The sequence below is a fragment of the Egretta garzetta genome, unplaced genomic scaffold (assembly GCF_000687185.1).
Source record: "Egretta garzetta isolate BGI_Z169 unplaced genomic scaffold, ASM68718v1 scaffold6, whole genome shotgun sequence".
Lineage (NCBI taxonomy): Eukaryota > Metazoa > Chordata > Aves > Pelecaniformes > Ardeidae > Egretta > Egretta garzetta.
Genome location: NW_009260080.1, coordinates 155,008 through 171,359, shown reverse-complemented (window position 1 = coordinate 171,359; position 16,352 = coordinate 155,008). Strand labels below are relative to the sequence as shown.

Here is a 16,352-nt window from a genome sequence, read left to right as displayed (position 1 = left end):
CTGTGGGAAATATCTGTTAACTAAAAGCTTATGGTTTTTGAAGGATATTGTTAAAAAAAAAAATCACTAAAATGGATTTTCTGAGTTGATTTTAAATAGGATATCAAAGCCATGGAATATAGAACGATTTCACCAATGTGAAAAAATAAAAATACACTTGCTTTTATATGGAATTGGAAGGAACAGTATAATAAAACCTAATAAGATTGATTGCTAAAACCTCCTAGAAATTCTTCTAAATTCAGTGCAGTTGATACTTCTTTGGAACACTGTTTAAGTACAGTATTTTATGCTTTTAGAGTATAAATGTGTCAACAATCTTTCTGATTTAGTCATCAAGTAGTATGTTAATATGTTCAAGTAGTTCAGTAATGACTGATAGTCAGTCCATCACCCATCTTCTAGAGGAAAATGGTGTCATGAATTGATCTGCATCCAATGTGGTGACCATTAAACCAGTATTTCTTCACTGGGGTGGTAGTGTGATGATAAACTATTGTAAGTACTTATATGCATGACTAATTGAAGTTCATTTTGTTTTACAGTTTGAATTATTTTACAGTCAGCATTTTAGTGGAAGGAAGCTTACTTGGTTACATTATCTTTGCACAGGTAAAAATAAGTGCTTTGCTAAACTTACACTCTATATAACTGTCAATTATCTGTTAAAAGTCTTTTCAAATGGCAACAGACTTTGGAGTTGGAACATTATGTTGCATATAAAGTCAACAGACTTATTTTGCATTATAAATTAATATTTGCTTAGTATTTCCAGAATTTAAATTTTGTAAATTTGTATGTTACCTGTGATTTATTAAAACCAAGTAAACCTTGTACATTCTTAACTACAGAACAGTGCTGCAGAACTGCTGAGTTAACAGTTGTCCTGGAATTGTTTCTGTAGTATCAGATGAATAATGCATATTATACTATTTTACTCAGATAAGTAAGCATCTAAGTAAATACATATATATATTTACTTCTGTTAATATTTACTATTTAGAAAAATATGTTAAAAAATAGAAGACACATAAAATTGTAGCTTAGTTTAGTTCAGTAAGTATCAGCCAATCATATTTCATTTCAAGTGCTTTCAGTATCAGGATTAATGACTGAGCACCACAACACATTACGTGGAGGTGAAAACCAGACTGGCATACATTATAATGTAATGAAAATTTGGTTCTGATAATAGAAGGTGGCTTTTAATTCACGCTTGGCTTCACATGGAAAATCTGAATCTGCTTTCAGGCAGATTTCTTCAGTGCTTTTTTTCTTTTTTCTTTTTTTTTTTTTTTTAAATTTTTGTATTTCAAGCGAATTTAAAGAATATAAGACAAAATTTTTCTGGACAAAGCTTTTATTTTGTTTTTAAAGCTTTCCTTGGAACAACTTTCCTTTAATCACTATTCTGTGATTCTGTCTAAGCTATTACTAATTGAAGTTTATGCACTGCAATGTATTGAGGCTATCTGGAATTTCCTTTTTTTATTAATTAAATTATATTGCATTATTCAAATTCCACACTGTAGGTTTCCTTTTTTCTTGAAAACACTACTGTTCTAGCATTCGTAGTTAATCAGTTATTTTGATTGCAGACCACATTCTATATGTGTAAACGCACAGCATCAGTTTTCATCTTCCCATTCCAAGTGTTAAATGCCTACTTAGGTGTGAATTGAATGTCTGGACATGTATGAGGAGCTCTCGTAGTTAGGCTTCAGATGACTTTTCAGCACATTCCATTATTATATGAAATACTACTTGTATCATTACAGGTGAAGTAAAAATGAATTATTTGTGCAAACCTTATGTAGCCATGGTCACAACATACCAAATGGCAGTGTTGCTTGCCTTCAACAACAGTGAAACTGTCAGTTACAAGGAGCTTCAGGATAGTACACAAATGAATGAAAAGGAACTGACAAAAACCATCAAATCCTTACTTGATGTCAAAATGATCAACCATGACTCGGACAAGGTATGTGGTAATGATATTTAAAAGTTTCATGTTTTCAGACTTGTGATTCTACTATTTGTTCAGGGCTTTTTTTTTTAATATAAAGGAATCACTGTTTGCTTTTTTCCTAAACTGTGTTATTGACCCTTGTGAACAATTATAAATCTATATTTACAAGGAAGGCGAAAGAAGGAGGTAGGCTATCTTTGCTCTGTATGCCTATAGCAGCATGGTATGCCGGAAGGGCGATAATGCTAGGATTCTTTATTGTTTCTGTTGCATTGAATCCATATAGCTTTATGCTCACTGCTGTTGCAGGGGAATACTCTTTAAATACACCACTATCAAAGTTGTACTGAATCATGAGAAGGAGCCCAAGTAGTAAACCAAAGAGTCTTACAGAGATCCTAAAAAAAAAAAAAAAGTGGGATTAAGAGAGTGAAAATAACAGCAACCATCATTTTCCTTGCTCCCAGGAGGAGGGAGGCGGGAAGGGAGCAAGGGGGGCTTGTGTGAGAGGATTTTTGCTGCGATCTGCCAAACTCTTTTATCATTGCATGAGTTTCATGGAATTCCAGTAATATCTGAGTTTTGTTTGTGGTTAAGGCAATGGTTGATACAGGTTCTGTTTCTGACTCTGCCTCATGCTTCTGTATGACCTACGTGAAACCAGTTAGCCTTTTTCCCATACAGCGAAGGGCACAGATGTCTCTTAAGAAACATTATGGAAGTGCCTGTGCATACCATACGAACTTCAGCATGTGCTTCCAGATAGCCCAGAAAGCCCAAGTTATTCAGACAGTATCAAGAAGAAACTGAGATAAGCTGTTTGCTTTGCTTACTAGAAGAAATCGAAAGCTGCTCTGATAGCTGCTTTTTTTTTAACCAGGAAAATATTAGAAAATGGAAAGTGAGATCACAAGGAAGATCTGATGCTTGGCTGAAGCATAGGACATGCTTCCGATATCTAGAAATGAGCTCAGGTTGGAACAGTGTCTGGGAAGGTGTCTGTTAAACCATGGGTGAAATATAATGCTGGGAGCCATAGCAGAAAACAGTGAGATTTTTCATAATCATAGAAAGCTGCCCATTATTTAAAGGATTTACATTTATTTGTATCTGTCGTATAAAGTTTGGCCGGTTTCTTTAAGCATATGGCGTTGAAGAGTGAACGATACAGCTTTCCAACCCTTTTACCTTTTAATGTTTACCGCTGCATTTTCTGACTCTTTAACTTGCAGGCTATTGTATTCAAACATCTCTGTTGTTTTCCTTGTGTTCCCTCCAGCAATGTGAAAGCTGATCTGCAGGCAGTCTATTAGCTTACTTATCAAATAAGCCAGTGAACTTAGTGGTTTAAGCAGTGAAATTAAATAAATTAGCTTTTCTTTACCTGCATCTGAGCACAGAAAAGTACAGTGTATTAAATATTGTAGTTTGCTTTTGTTTGTTTAGGGTTCTTTTAAAGGGGGGGGGGAAGAAAAAAGTAACTTTTGGCAAAACCTTTGTTGATTCATTAGAATCATGCTTTTTGAGTTCATGCACAGCCTGCAACTTATTTTCGTTTATACTCAACCACGTCAGCACAATAGAGCTAAAATTTAATGTTAGCTTACCTATCTTAAAGCTGTTGATCTTTGCCCTTTTGTATTAAATTTTCAGTGTTATGCCTGGAGATTATAAAATATTATAATAAAGTATATTTGTTGCAGAATATAGATTTAGAATTAATACTGTTTTGAGTATATATGTAGATAAATATTGACTGTGTTTATGAAAGTATTTGTGCTTGAGGCAACCATGGTTTGGCAAGATTCCAAAGTCTAAGAAGGCCAGTAACTTTATTCTGCTGGAAATTGGTAATACTTGTATAGACTCTTGCCTGGAAAATGCAAAGATTGGTCAGGGCATCCTGTTAGTTGCATGTAAAGGCGTTTAGACTGCAGGGAGCAGTTACCATTTGTTGAAAGAGATGGACTTTTACATGTGTGGAAAAGAATTGAGATTCTGAGAGGAAAAAATTAGAAACATGCAGATAGATGTGGAACTGCAGAAGTTGCAGTTTGTCAACTGTTTCTGCTATAACATAACAAAATGCTTAGATGTTTTTTCCTTGAGTTCTGGAAGGCAACATTAATAATAGTTGTGAAAGCAACACCTCACACTCTTGAGGTTCTGACGTAAATAAATGCAAATCCTACTTTCTTTGAAAGGAGAAAATGAGTTTAAATGGAGGGGGTTTGCAACTAAGAAAGTTGCAACAAAGTATTAAAACAGAAACTGCTTTAATCATATTGACTTGTTAACAATATTCATGTGTATCAGAGTTCTTTGCAGTGTTTTCTAAAATAGACTTGATTTCTAGGTTAGTTAAACTGTAGCTTAAAAAATTGACCTGGTTCAAGTGGCATTTTAGAATTTCCAACTACAAATCTGCTGAAATAGTTTGTATGTATGCAAGCCCCCCTAACTGTGATTTTTCAAAGTAAATTGTTACCATTTTCTCATTCCGTTTCTGGTTTCTTAAAAAGATTTTTTTTATTGCAGGAAGATGTAGAGACAGAGTCTACGTTTTCATTAAATATGAACTTCAGCAGTAAACGAACGAAATTTAAAATTACTACATCAATGCAGAAAGACACACCACAGGCAAGTATTCTTTGGTGTTTCTAGCTTGAACAGCTTAGGAAGCTTATTTTTCTAAGACCGAATTTATTGTATTAGTTTGGTGTAAGCATATGTAAGAGTCCCTGTGTAAGATTTACAACACTGTAATGAAATTGTCGAAGTTTAAAGCTTAGGCACTGCAACTTTTTTGTACTTTATAAAAGCAACTTATTCCAAGAACAGCAGAACCAATCTGTTTTCCTATAGTTTTGTGTCCTTTGTTCAGCCAGAATTAAGTCCAGTGTTGATAATCCATGTTCCCTCTGTATCTCCCAAGACACAGGATTTTGTACAGGAAACGTATGTGCTTCCAAACTCAGTACATTGCAGTAAATTTTGCCTGCCCTTTCTCCCTCACAAAAATGCTGATTTGGATGTCTCTCTCCTACCTTCCTGCTGTCTTTCATGAAACCTGGTATCCTTGATTTATGGAAATACTTTGCCTGGAATTGAACTTCATCTAGATTTTTGTATTTATTGCCCACTTTCAATCAAGTAAAAAGCATAGATTCAAGATACTTTTCTGAAGTGTTTATTGATCTTACCGTATTTTCAGCATTACTGTTCTTCCTGTATCACAGGAGATGGAGCAGACCAGAAGTGCTGTAGATGAAGACAGAAAAATGTATCTTCAAGCTGCTATAGTCCGTATCATGAAAGCACGTAAAGTGTTGCGACATAACGCTCTTATTCAGGAGGTAAGATTAAATCCTCTTCTTAAACATGATGTGGTGAAAATCTTCAGGATGGTTGAGTAAAACATCTGACCACAAAACTCTTCCATGTCAAAATTAATACTTCAGTGAAATTAGTGAGAATTTTATTGGAGTCTGTTTTGAACTGCCGTACTGGAGCACTATCTGTGATCCCTCAATCTTGTAAATGTGTCTTAGCACTAAAGCATTAAGTGCCTCCATGCTTGCTCTTTCCTGTTAGCCGGTTCTGTACTGGCAGATACCGCATTCTGTAAGAATCGTTGCCAGAACTGTAGGTTCAGTTGAAAACCTGAGTATGGATATGCTAGGTATGGAATTTCCACAGAAGCACCTCACCAATTTTGAGCTCTAATAATGATTTTATTCTGATTCATGGCTTAAATTTTAAAAATTGTCTGAGTACATATATATGCCCTTCTTAATCTGCCTTTTCCGTTAAGCCATGCAGTTGTCAAGATTTTTTAGACTCTAGATTAATGATCTGTGAACTACTACAGACTGGCTGGGAAGGAAGTGCTATTTCTTTTCATTTTCTCTCACTTCCCAACTGTGCTAGTTACCTGCCTAATTGTATTTCTCATTGCAACCAAACCTTTGCTCCTACCAACCAGGTCTGAATTTTAGTTTTCTCAGCCTTCCAAGGCGTTCATTCTTCAGTCTAATTCACAGTTGTGTCTCCTGAGGCTTGCCGAATAGCCTCAGAGCAGACTGGTGGGAGAGGGAATAGAGAGTCTGGCTTTATTGGACCATTTTCAGTGTGGAGGTGGAGAGGCGTTTGGTCATTTTGAGATCTGGTGTATGCTTTCTGTCTTGTGATGGAGGAAACAGTTTACCACACTCACCACTTAATTTTTATTTCATAAAAAAATAAGCAGCTACAGAGAGCTTGTAAGCCAAGAACTTGCAATGTGAGATATCTTAAAGGTTTTGGATGTTGAAAGAGTGCTTGAACACAAATAATCTGAAAGCAAGCTTAATTTAAGAAATCTGATTTTGAATATCTAAAAGATGAGGCAGTATGGGTCCTGATTACTTCTCAAAATCTTTGGTTATTTGGTTTCCTGTTACTTTCCTGTTACTTTCAATTATGATGAAATCCTGTAAGGATTTACAGTTAAAACTAGAAGATGGTAGATAAGCCCTATTTCATCTTTGACAATACTTTTTTCTCCCTGCTCTCAAATTCTTAGAAAAAGTTTTCAAAGTGTACTTTGCTTGAGACCAGTTTACAAGGGTGGCATAGATTACAAATTTTTGTGTTTTGGAAACAAAAAAATCCTTTCTGGTTGCTTCTTCCTTTGTTTAACTCAGGAGGCACTATCTTACATTGCCTCTCCTGTATTTTGCTCTTGCAGAATAGTATGCTCTATTAATATCAGGAGCTTTTTCACACTTTGCAAGAAAGGTGGGTATTTTCATTGTTACTCAGCTGAAAATTAGGTAGAGAGAAAAGTTGGTCTTCCATTTACCTATGACCAGGCACATCCACCTATATTGGTTTTTTACGATGCTTTTGAAAATCATATCCCTTATCATTTAATCTTTACTTGTCAATTTTGAGTACTACTTAATCCTAGATGGATTAGAGCATTTAAAACTGAAGGCTAGGCTTCTAAATAATTGCTATCTATGCTGCAGTGTAGTGCGGGGACCTGATGTAGCCTTAAATAAGCAATTGTGAAGCCTCAGGCAATAAGGTGAAATGGTAGAAAAAAATCTACTAGGGTTAATTTTTCCTTCTTTTTTGCACTCTGAATTAATTTATGCCAATCTCTGTGCTGCCTCAGTTAAACTGAGCTTGATTCTTTGAAGTGTTAGGTGTCTTCTCTACAGTCTGTGATGTAGATGTACTCTTAGGCACTTCAGATATTATTCCCAGGTTTTAGAGCAAATTGTGGGGAGGCACATTTTTGTATAGTCAATGCTTAAACACAAAGGTGAAAATCTCATATTGAGTGGAAATTTTACCTAGTTATGTCTGCATTGAGCTCAGTAACTCATTTTGCTTCATGCATTATGAATAAGGCCAAACTGCTGGGTAGTTCTGTGTTGAACATACTCAGCTTTCTGACTAGACTGACCTTTATTAAAAAATGAATAACCATCACCTCTATTAAACTTCTAGAGTATGCGTATTAACTTGGTGGCTGCCCAACTTCCTTTTTTTTCCCCGTTAACCATGTAGTAAGATTTGATTTACTCTCAAGAGCCTTTTTATTTCTTAAAGCATTCATTTGTGATATTGTTACCAATTATGATGACGTTGTTACTTTTATCATGATCGTTATATACTTTTATATAATGTATTTACTTAAAATTTCTAGTCTAACTTCTTGAGGAGAATGAATCTTTTGAAGTCTGTTCACTGTGAATGGTTAATATTTTCTTGCCTCATTAATATTTTTTTCTGAGATTTAAGGGCAGGATTATAGTGTTGTTAGAGATATGATTGAAAGACACCTAGCCTTAGTGTAGTTAGCTCTGATTCTAACAGACTTCAGTACTGCACGTTTCATTTAGGGTGAGGTGTCCAAGAAAATACTCAAGGCCCTTGGTAGACCTGTATATATCAGCAGGTGGTCTTTGCCAAATTGTTGTGTTAGATATGCCCTGATAGTTTTACTTCTAGCTCCATGCTGCAGTCACTTGCAGGATGAGGTAGCTTTTCCCTTAAAATGAAGAGTGTCAGTGGGAATAGTGGAGGGGAAAGGTCAATGCAGTCATTCCCATTTTTTATTCTGGCTATCAGGTATTTCTATCAGTCCTTCTTATTTTTATTATCTTTGATAAAACAAAACCAAAACAGCCCTTACCAATACAAAAATCTATCTCTTGTTCTCTCTGTCCTGAGTAAATACGTGAAGTATGGTGATGACAATCAGTCTGAGTGTAGGGCTGAAGTCAGGTGAAATCTGAGCACATCTCTTAGCTTGTTAGCACCAAGTCTCTTCTCATTTGTGCAGCTGTGGAACGTACCAGACCCTTGGCTGCTAGCCCAACAAAACTTGCTCTTTTGAGCTTTTTGTTTGCTTTACTGGGTGAGTTCTACCTGGTGAGTTCTGTTGGCTCACAGAGGGCTCCAGCAGGCTCTAGAGCTGGGATGAAGCCAGCCATGAAAAGTTGTAAGGAAAACAGGAAATACAGCTGAAATAAAAATTGCTTTCTTTACAGAACAAATGAGAAACTACAGGCAAAATGTATTGTGACACTTGAGTAGTAAGATCTTTTGTTTGAAAAATTTCCAAGTTAATAGATGTGCTTGTTTAGCCTGAAGAGGGGATCTCATCAACACATGCAAATATCTCAAGGGTGGACGTCATGAGGATGGAGACAGACTCTTCTCAGAGGTGTTCAGCGGCAGGGCAAGGGGGACAAACTGAAACATAAGAGGTTTCAGTTGAATATGTGGAAGAACTTCTTTACTTTGAGGGTGACAGAGCACTGGAACAGGCTGCCCAGGGGGGTTGTGGAGTCTCCTTCTCTGGAGATATTCAAAACCCACCTGGATGATGTCCTGTGCAACCTGCTCTAGGTGAACCTGCTTTAGCAGGGGGGTCGGACTAGATGATCTCCTGAGGTCCCTTCCAACCCCTGCCATTCTGTGATTCTGTGTGATTCTGTTACTACACACCATTTCCTCTTCCCTACAAGAGAATGGGAAAAACTGAGAGTGATTAAGAGACGTCTAAATTTAGTTTTGCCTGCAGTGGCAGTTCCTTCCACAATGCATATATAGATTTGTTTTTACAATAAATCATTTTTTACTGTATGTATTACAAAGCTTCAGCATAGTCAGGGGGAACTTGCCAAATCATAGGGCTATCTTCAGTGACTGAAGAGAGAGGTTCATCCTGATTGTCTCAAATTGTATAGGAAAGAAGGTCAGTGGACTCCCATTTACACCTTCCAGGCAGCTGAGCAGTTTGAGTGCCGTCCAGGACCTGATATACAGCGCTACATGGGCTGGAACTTAGACAAAACACAACAAATCCAGCTCACATCTCATATCCTGGCAGCTGCAACAGCAATGAAGTAGTGTAACTTTACAAAATGATTACTACTTGGGCTGTGTCTTTTCTGATGAAAAGTGTCACCTAGGGTTTTTCAACAAATTTCCTGAAAAAGAAGTGATTTTTTTTTTTTGCAAATTTGATTATCTAGTGCAGTAGAATCTCTGAGGATAGGTTACATTTTTAATATATTTAAACTGTGCTATTCAAGAACAAATAAGGTCTTACAACGTTATAGTCAGATATTTTGGTAATTTGCTATGTACCTGTTTACATGTCTTCTAAGCCTGTCTTTTTAATGCTATGAAGAAAATGCAGCTTCCACAAATCTTTCATTAAATAAAAGTGTCTTCTCTATCTTTTTATGATAACAAAAGTGGTGATGGATGAGAACAAAATTGTGTTCAACTTTTGAGGTTGTTTTGAAAAATATAATCAAGCGGTATTTAACCATTCAGAATTGTATAAACTGTTACGAAAACTAAGATTAGCACATTCTTCAGGCATTTAATTTCCAAGTAAGGCTGACGTAACTCAAACAAAATCTGGGATTCCATAAATTCAATATTCCAGAACAATGAAAGTACATAAACAGACATAAAGGGGACTTAGTCTAGGAAGATAAGTCAGTCAGCAGAGCCAGCATGGAAAGGCACATATGGTTTTACGAAATTTTCACTTTGCTTAAACTGTGATAATAATAAAGTGAAGAAATATGTTAATATTAAATTAATTTTTAACCTCAATATTTATATTCATTTGTACTGTGACAAATTAAGCAAGCAAGAGGACTGAAAAGATTTGGCTAACTTACAGGCAAACTAACCAATGAGCTGAGCAGTCAGTTTAAGTGTCCGGACACTAATGCATAGAGATGCTTTGTTGATTGTTAAAATTGAACTCTTCTAGGTTTATTAAATCCTGGCTTTAAAAGAAAAATATACTGAATTTGCCTTAAAGCCCTTAGTGAGCATTTCTGTAGCATTTATAACTGTTGTAAATAAAAATAACATGAAAAATATGTCTGTCTTTTGCAGGTAATTAGCCAATCAAGAGCTAGGTTTAACCCAAGTATCAGCATGATTAAGAAGTGTATTGAAGTTCTGATAGACAAACAGTACATAGAGCGAAGCCAGGCCTCTGCAGACGAATACAGTTATGTAGCATGATGTTGCTATCCTGCAGGTATGATTTTAAGGAGATCATTGCTGTCACTGTTTGGTGTGTTCCTGTGGGAAGAGGCAGGCCTGTGCCTCCATAATTGGTCACTTGGCAGCCCCTGTTTTTCTGCTGTTTACAACATCACCAGTGCCATGTCATGAGCGTCAATGAAAATGCCTATAGATATTTCAAGCTCATGTCATTATGACATTTCTTAAAACTCTACTAAAAGAATGAGTGAAGTATTGCTGAAATGTGGAAAATCGGTTGGGTACCATGCTTTTTTTTTTTTTTTTTTTTCCTCCCCTTTCACGTTTGCAGTTGATGTTTTTTAATGTATCTTAAGACAAAGTAAAAAAAAAAAAAAAACCTAAATATTGTAATATGACAGCTAACCTAATAATTGTATCTACATAAAAATGTAAAAAAATTATGAACATGATACTGCTGCTTGTCAAATAAAAAAAATAAAGTTATATAATGTGTCTCGAATGATTGTAGAAATGGATATAGCATTAATGTCTGTAAGTATTACTCAGACCTGGAAGAGTAAAAATAATGTTATGTGTTTGGGTTTTGGATAACCTCAGAAGTAGATCTGACATAAGAACTGATTTATATAAAACTGAATACCAGGTATGTTATGTTTGATGTGATTATAAAAAAAATATTTATGGTTAAATGCACACCTTGTTTTCTTGAGATTAGGCTAACTTACATCCTTTGTGCCTGAAGGCCTACCCTGTGTCTGTTAATCTCGCACTGTAGGGATATGTTACAAGAGAAAATAAACAGACATTTGAGGGGATTTAAGTAGTGTAGTTCACAAAGAGTTAGGAAGGGTTATCGTCAACATCAAAGATACAGTTCAGTGGCTTGTGAAACCACCCTATTAACAGGAAAGAATATAGCAGACTGTAACTGAAAAAAAAAAAGTTGTTTCACTAATGCATTGGGTAGACACACTAAGTGCATAGGTACCTATGTTTGTTTCCACATAAGCCCATACTGTTGTTTTCTTGTTTTCCCTCCTAACTCATGTGTTGCATTTATCAGATTTTGTTTTCCTCTGCCTCAATTAAATTTCTAGCTATTCAGGCAGGACAAGAAATCCATGGGCTGTTTCATGTCCTGCATTGTTCATCAGGGGTGGCATGGTGACTGTTCACTCTCATATAAGCAAAGTATAATTTTGAAAGGTACTGACTCTACCACTGGACGTAATTGGAGTTTAATAGCATTAAGTGTGTGAACACACTGAATGCCTGCTGCGGAAAAGAGCTTCCTCGTGGCTGCGCCTGCAATTATCATTGATAGCATAAATACTAAGTTAACTTTGAATGTTCTATTTTTGCCAAATTTTATTTGTGTGCATATAAAAAATATATATGTAGATATATATTACTTGCAATATTTTTTTAGATTGTGTGATATTTCATCACCTACTAAAAGTCCACAGATCAAGAATTCATTTTAAAGGAAAAAACCCTTTGGGGGGAGCTTTTTCCTTTTTCCTTTTTGTAGTTCTTCACTGTATGAAAGATCATATTATTGCTGTCTCTTACTTCTGAAGTGTCATCGCATTCATATGTCATCTGGAAGGTATAGTAAACTTTCCATAGTTAACTAAGAAATGCATCAAGAAGTGGTATTATGTTTTCCTTATGTGGAGGGCGAATAAAGGGCAATAAACAATGAAGGGCACTAAACACTTCTTCCATATTTATGGTATTTTATCCCACTGCACTAAGATCTAGATTTTTAGACTGGATTTATGTCTTAAAGAAGTGGGGTTTTTAGCTGATCGTAATATGGTGCAGTAGGCCACTGTGTAAAGCACTAGTTCAGAGTTGTGTCTGTGTGTTGGGAGGCAGCAAAGGTGCTTATATGTGTAGTAAACAGGAGACACATCAGCACAGATTTTGACTATTTCAGTGTGAAATGTTTTTGTGCTTTATAAAAAGTAATTAATTACTTATTATGACAAAAAATAGAATAGAGGTAATATTCTATGACACAATAGAAAAAATATTGCCTGAACATTGAATCATCAGATCCTTTCTCCAGAAAACAAACTAACAGTGACACCAAAGCTTCTGGAATCAAATGTATTTTATCTTGTAACTTGTGTATGAGTTAACAGATTTTAAGCTTGTTTCTTCATAAAAGGGTTAATAAAAGCTTTATTTAAATATATAGATTGCAGTAGCAAAATTTTAAGACTGAGTTTGAAAAAGCCTTAACAAATTTGTTTTCAGAATCACTTCATAGACAGAACAAAAACTTTACTGCTCTAGCCCAAACGTGTAAGGTTTTAACATTACCTTATCTCTGAATTTTTGCATACCTAAACCATCAAAAGTAATATTTTGTTTTTTAGATAAGCATGCTGCTGAGTTGAGACATGTTTAGCGAGTTAAAAACATTCATATATTTCAGCGCAGTTGGCATCCCCAGACAACGCAATGCCTTTCATAATTACACACAAACTCAGGTTTTTCAGTGCCTCTTGGGAAACATGGCTACAGCTGGGAAACATTTTGAATTCTGCGTTATAACTCACACCTTCCCCCTAAGGAAGAAAGCGGTGCAAAGATTCAGCCCTCTGTAGCTGGCTTAAGTCACTGAAGTCACTGCTGGCACATGGTGATGCAGCTTAGAGTGTGGTGCTACAACCTGGCAGCTCAAGACATCTGGCAAGGGTCGTTTCAAAATACAAGGTGCTAATCCGCATAAACAGGAGGGGCAAATTATAAAAAGAGAAGGCATCCAAAAATGCTGTGCATTTTTAATTGTTCACTAGAAGAAACTAGTATAACGGTACAGATTTTTTTATTTGTTATAAACCTGTTAAGATGTCTGACCTGCTAGTTTATTGGGAGCCATACAGCTGAGTCTGGAAACATAATGATTTCACACATCCCCTGCATTTTTAATATGAACATGCATTTCACCTCTAGTATGGAGTGTAATTGATAATTCTTATGCTAACTGAAAATGTATTTCTATGATGTTTTAATTTGTCTTCAGATGGATTATCTTATTCTAGAAAAGAAAAATCCGTACCTGTATTTTAGTGTGTTCATATGTACAGGGCTGCTGGAGCTATGAAAGGTACTTAAATCACTGTAACATGAGAAACAGTTTTCAAAGCAGAGAGTATCATTACTTTTTAAGAAAACTTTCAATGAGTACATCACTTTTCCAAATAAGGAGCCAGAGTACCAAAATTGGTCGAGGAAGAAATACACTTTATAGGCTGATATCTTTCAGTTGTGCTTAGAAAGCCATTTCTTATACTTAAAAATGTTAATTTTAAAAGCAAGTCTTGCAACATAGTGTTGATTCTTGAGCAGAATAAATTCTTTGTACCCTAGGGCAAATATCTTAGGACTGTCCATGCTTTATGAATATGGTAAGTACCTAGAGTTAATTAATCTAAGGTATTACAATCTATGAAAAGATATTCTCCGGAAGCAATTGTTCTTGCACTGATTATTTTCTCTTACTACAAATCTGAAGTTATCCTTGCTTTCTTATGGTAAGTTGTACTACACTTCCTAGCTGATAACAAAACAGATTTTACAAGTTGTCAGGCAAAAGACGAGGAAGGATCAAAACATTCTTTGGGTATAATAATTTTAAAACAATTTAAACAAGACTTTGCTAAACACAAGTGTGTGTGGTTTTTAAGAGGGAGGGTGAACAAATGCGATACTAAAAGTAACCAGACACGTGTAGCCTGGATATGCATTTCTCATTGTCTCTGTTCTGTGGAATTCACAATTGCATCAATAAGGGAAGAAAATAACAGCCAGCAAAAGGGAAGAGGTAGCTGAGGAGGCCAGCCAGTTGGCCTCCCTTTTAGGAGTACTGGAGTTGTATTTTTGCATTCTTTATCTTTGAATCGTTTGAACATGCATATGTTAATAAGATTACTATTTCGTCCAGTATTAATGATTTGTTGTCACACATTTGAGGAAGAAGTGTGCTTGAGTATTCAAAGCAGCAATGCATTTGGCATAGCCGTGTGTTGGTGCTGCTCCCATCAACTGTCCCAGGAGCACCGCAGCACAAGTCTTGAAACCTCCCGTAGTCTCCCCAGTAAGTCCGGTCTTGCAGATGTGTCTGAGCAGTAAGGGACTCTTCCAAGCCTGAGCAGTGGTACGAAGGAAGTCAGAAGGTGTTGTGTTAGTCACTTCTAAAACAGTTCTGAGTAGTTTAGGGAATTACTTCCACTGTTCATTTTCTACACCCCTGTGACTGATAGCTATTGACAGTGATGGATGCAAAACTGCGATGCTCCCTTGGTTGGTTGCTTTGGCTGGAGTAATGAACAGCTTACATTAACACCGTTGTAAGTTCCTCCTCCTCAGCTGGGGAAAGTGATGGCTGCGTGCATTGCCAGTCTACTACAATATCGAGTAAGAACTCTACACTTGAACCACTGGTGAATTTGCTGTGTGTGAACCCTTTGTAGAGCTTCCGGGCTAGCCAGAAACCTCCTCTGGTATTTTATACTGACTTTGTTTGTCCTTCCTTCCACTCTTCCACTGAGATCAATAAAATCATACGCTGGTGTTTCTACAAATATTGCTCTCCTAATCTTGTCTGGTGTAGTGTTACATATCAGGAACAGAAAATCATGTATTTTGGGACTGCAGAAAGTGAAGTAGGATGGGTGAAACACTTCCCAATGTCTGTATAGCCAAGGCATCGGTTCTTTTGGTCTCCAACCAAACATTTGATGAATTAGTGTTTGCAGGAGCAATGGATACATGAGGAGATTGTTAGGCATGTTTTCATCTGAAAGAGGCCTTGTTCTTGGCATGATCATTGAATGGCAAACACTGTAATTACCACCTTTTGGTGGAAGCTGGTGGTTCTGATGTGTGTCAGCCTTTTTCCAGCAGCTGTGAACAGTAGTGGTGTAGTTGCCAACAGTTACTAAAGAGGAGTGGTTTGAGGACAGTTTTGAAACTTGGCAGGTCACTGTTGCCTGTCTTTGCCATTGGTTATATCATCTATAACTTACTAGGTATATATGGTAAGAAGTGTAACACCTCTCAGGTAGTTCTTCACATTATGCGGAACGGTTTCAGTTGTTTCATAAGATGCACTTAAAAACTCTACGCATGGGTCCATTTTCCTTTCTTCTTTCCAGCCACCAGCTTAATAGAATTCATGGCTCTCAAAACTTGAGTTTGAGAGAATTAAAAAAAATACATCTGAAACTCATGATACATAGTCATCTGTATATTTGAAGCCTGTTTCGGAATGTTTTGTGGAATCTGTTTTAAGCGATGTCAGGCATTTGGCGCTCTCAGGGTGGTGAGATACATGGAGTGAGGTGCTGCCTAGAACTTAGACTGGATATAAGGAAGAAATTCTTTACAATGAGGGTGGTGAAACACTGGAACAGGTTGCCCAGAGAGGTAGTGGAGGCCCCATCCCTGGAAATGTTCAAGGCCAGGTTGGACGGGGCTCTGAGCAACCTGATCTAGTTAGCGGTGTCCTTGCTCACTGCAGGGGGGTTGGACTAGATGACCTCTGGGGCTCCCTTCCAACCCAAAACATGATTCTATGATTCTATAACTAATCAAGAGCACACTGTGAGTGGAAGGGTGTGAACCGTCTCCTGACTGCCTGTGCTTCGGAAGCTGACCCGGTGTGTCTGTGTGCACAGGATCTAGCGCGTCGCATGTTCTCTTCAGGGTTCGTTCTGGTTTAAAGAGAGGGCATAAGCACTGATGCCAGTGGGCATTCCAGAAACGGAGAGGCCTGACCTGAGTCTGCCTTCATTCTTTCCTTGACCAGGAGAGCGCCCCAGTCTTAACC

At 36.8% G+C, this 16,352-nt stretch overlaps 1 protein-coding gene across 4 annotated transcripts in view; it reads left to right on the top strand.

Moving 5' to 3' along the window:
• CUL2 (cullin 2) overlaps positions 1-15,010 on the top strand; it is a 54,536-nt gene extending 39,526 nt beyond the window's left edge. For all 4 annotated transcript variants that reach the window (XM_035896821.1, XM_035896820.1, XM_009641327.2 and 1 more), the window contains 5 exons: positions 546-612; positions 1,779-1,981; positions 4,508-4,609; positions 5,209-5,325; positions 10,391-15,010. In XM_035896821.1, the coding sequence (XP_035752714.1) occupies positions 546-612; positions 1,779-1,981; positions 4,508-4,609; positions 5,209-5,325; positions 10,391-10,522 (621 nt within the window). In that variant the 3' untranslated portion in view covers positions 10,523-15,010. The remainder of the gene's footprint in view (positions 1-545; positions 613-1,778; positions 1,982-4,507; positions 4,610-5,208; positions 5,326-10,390) is intronic.
• The last annotated feature ends 1,342 nt before the right edge of the window (positions 15,011-16,352 follow it).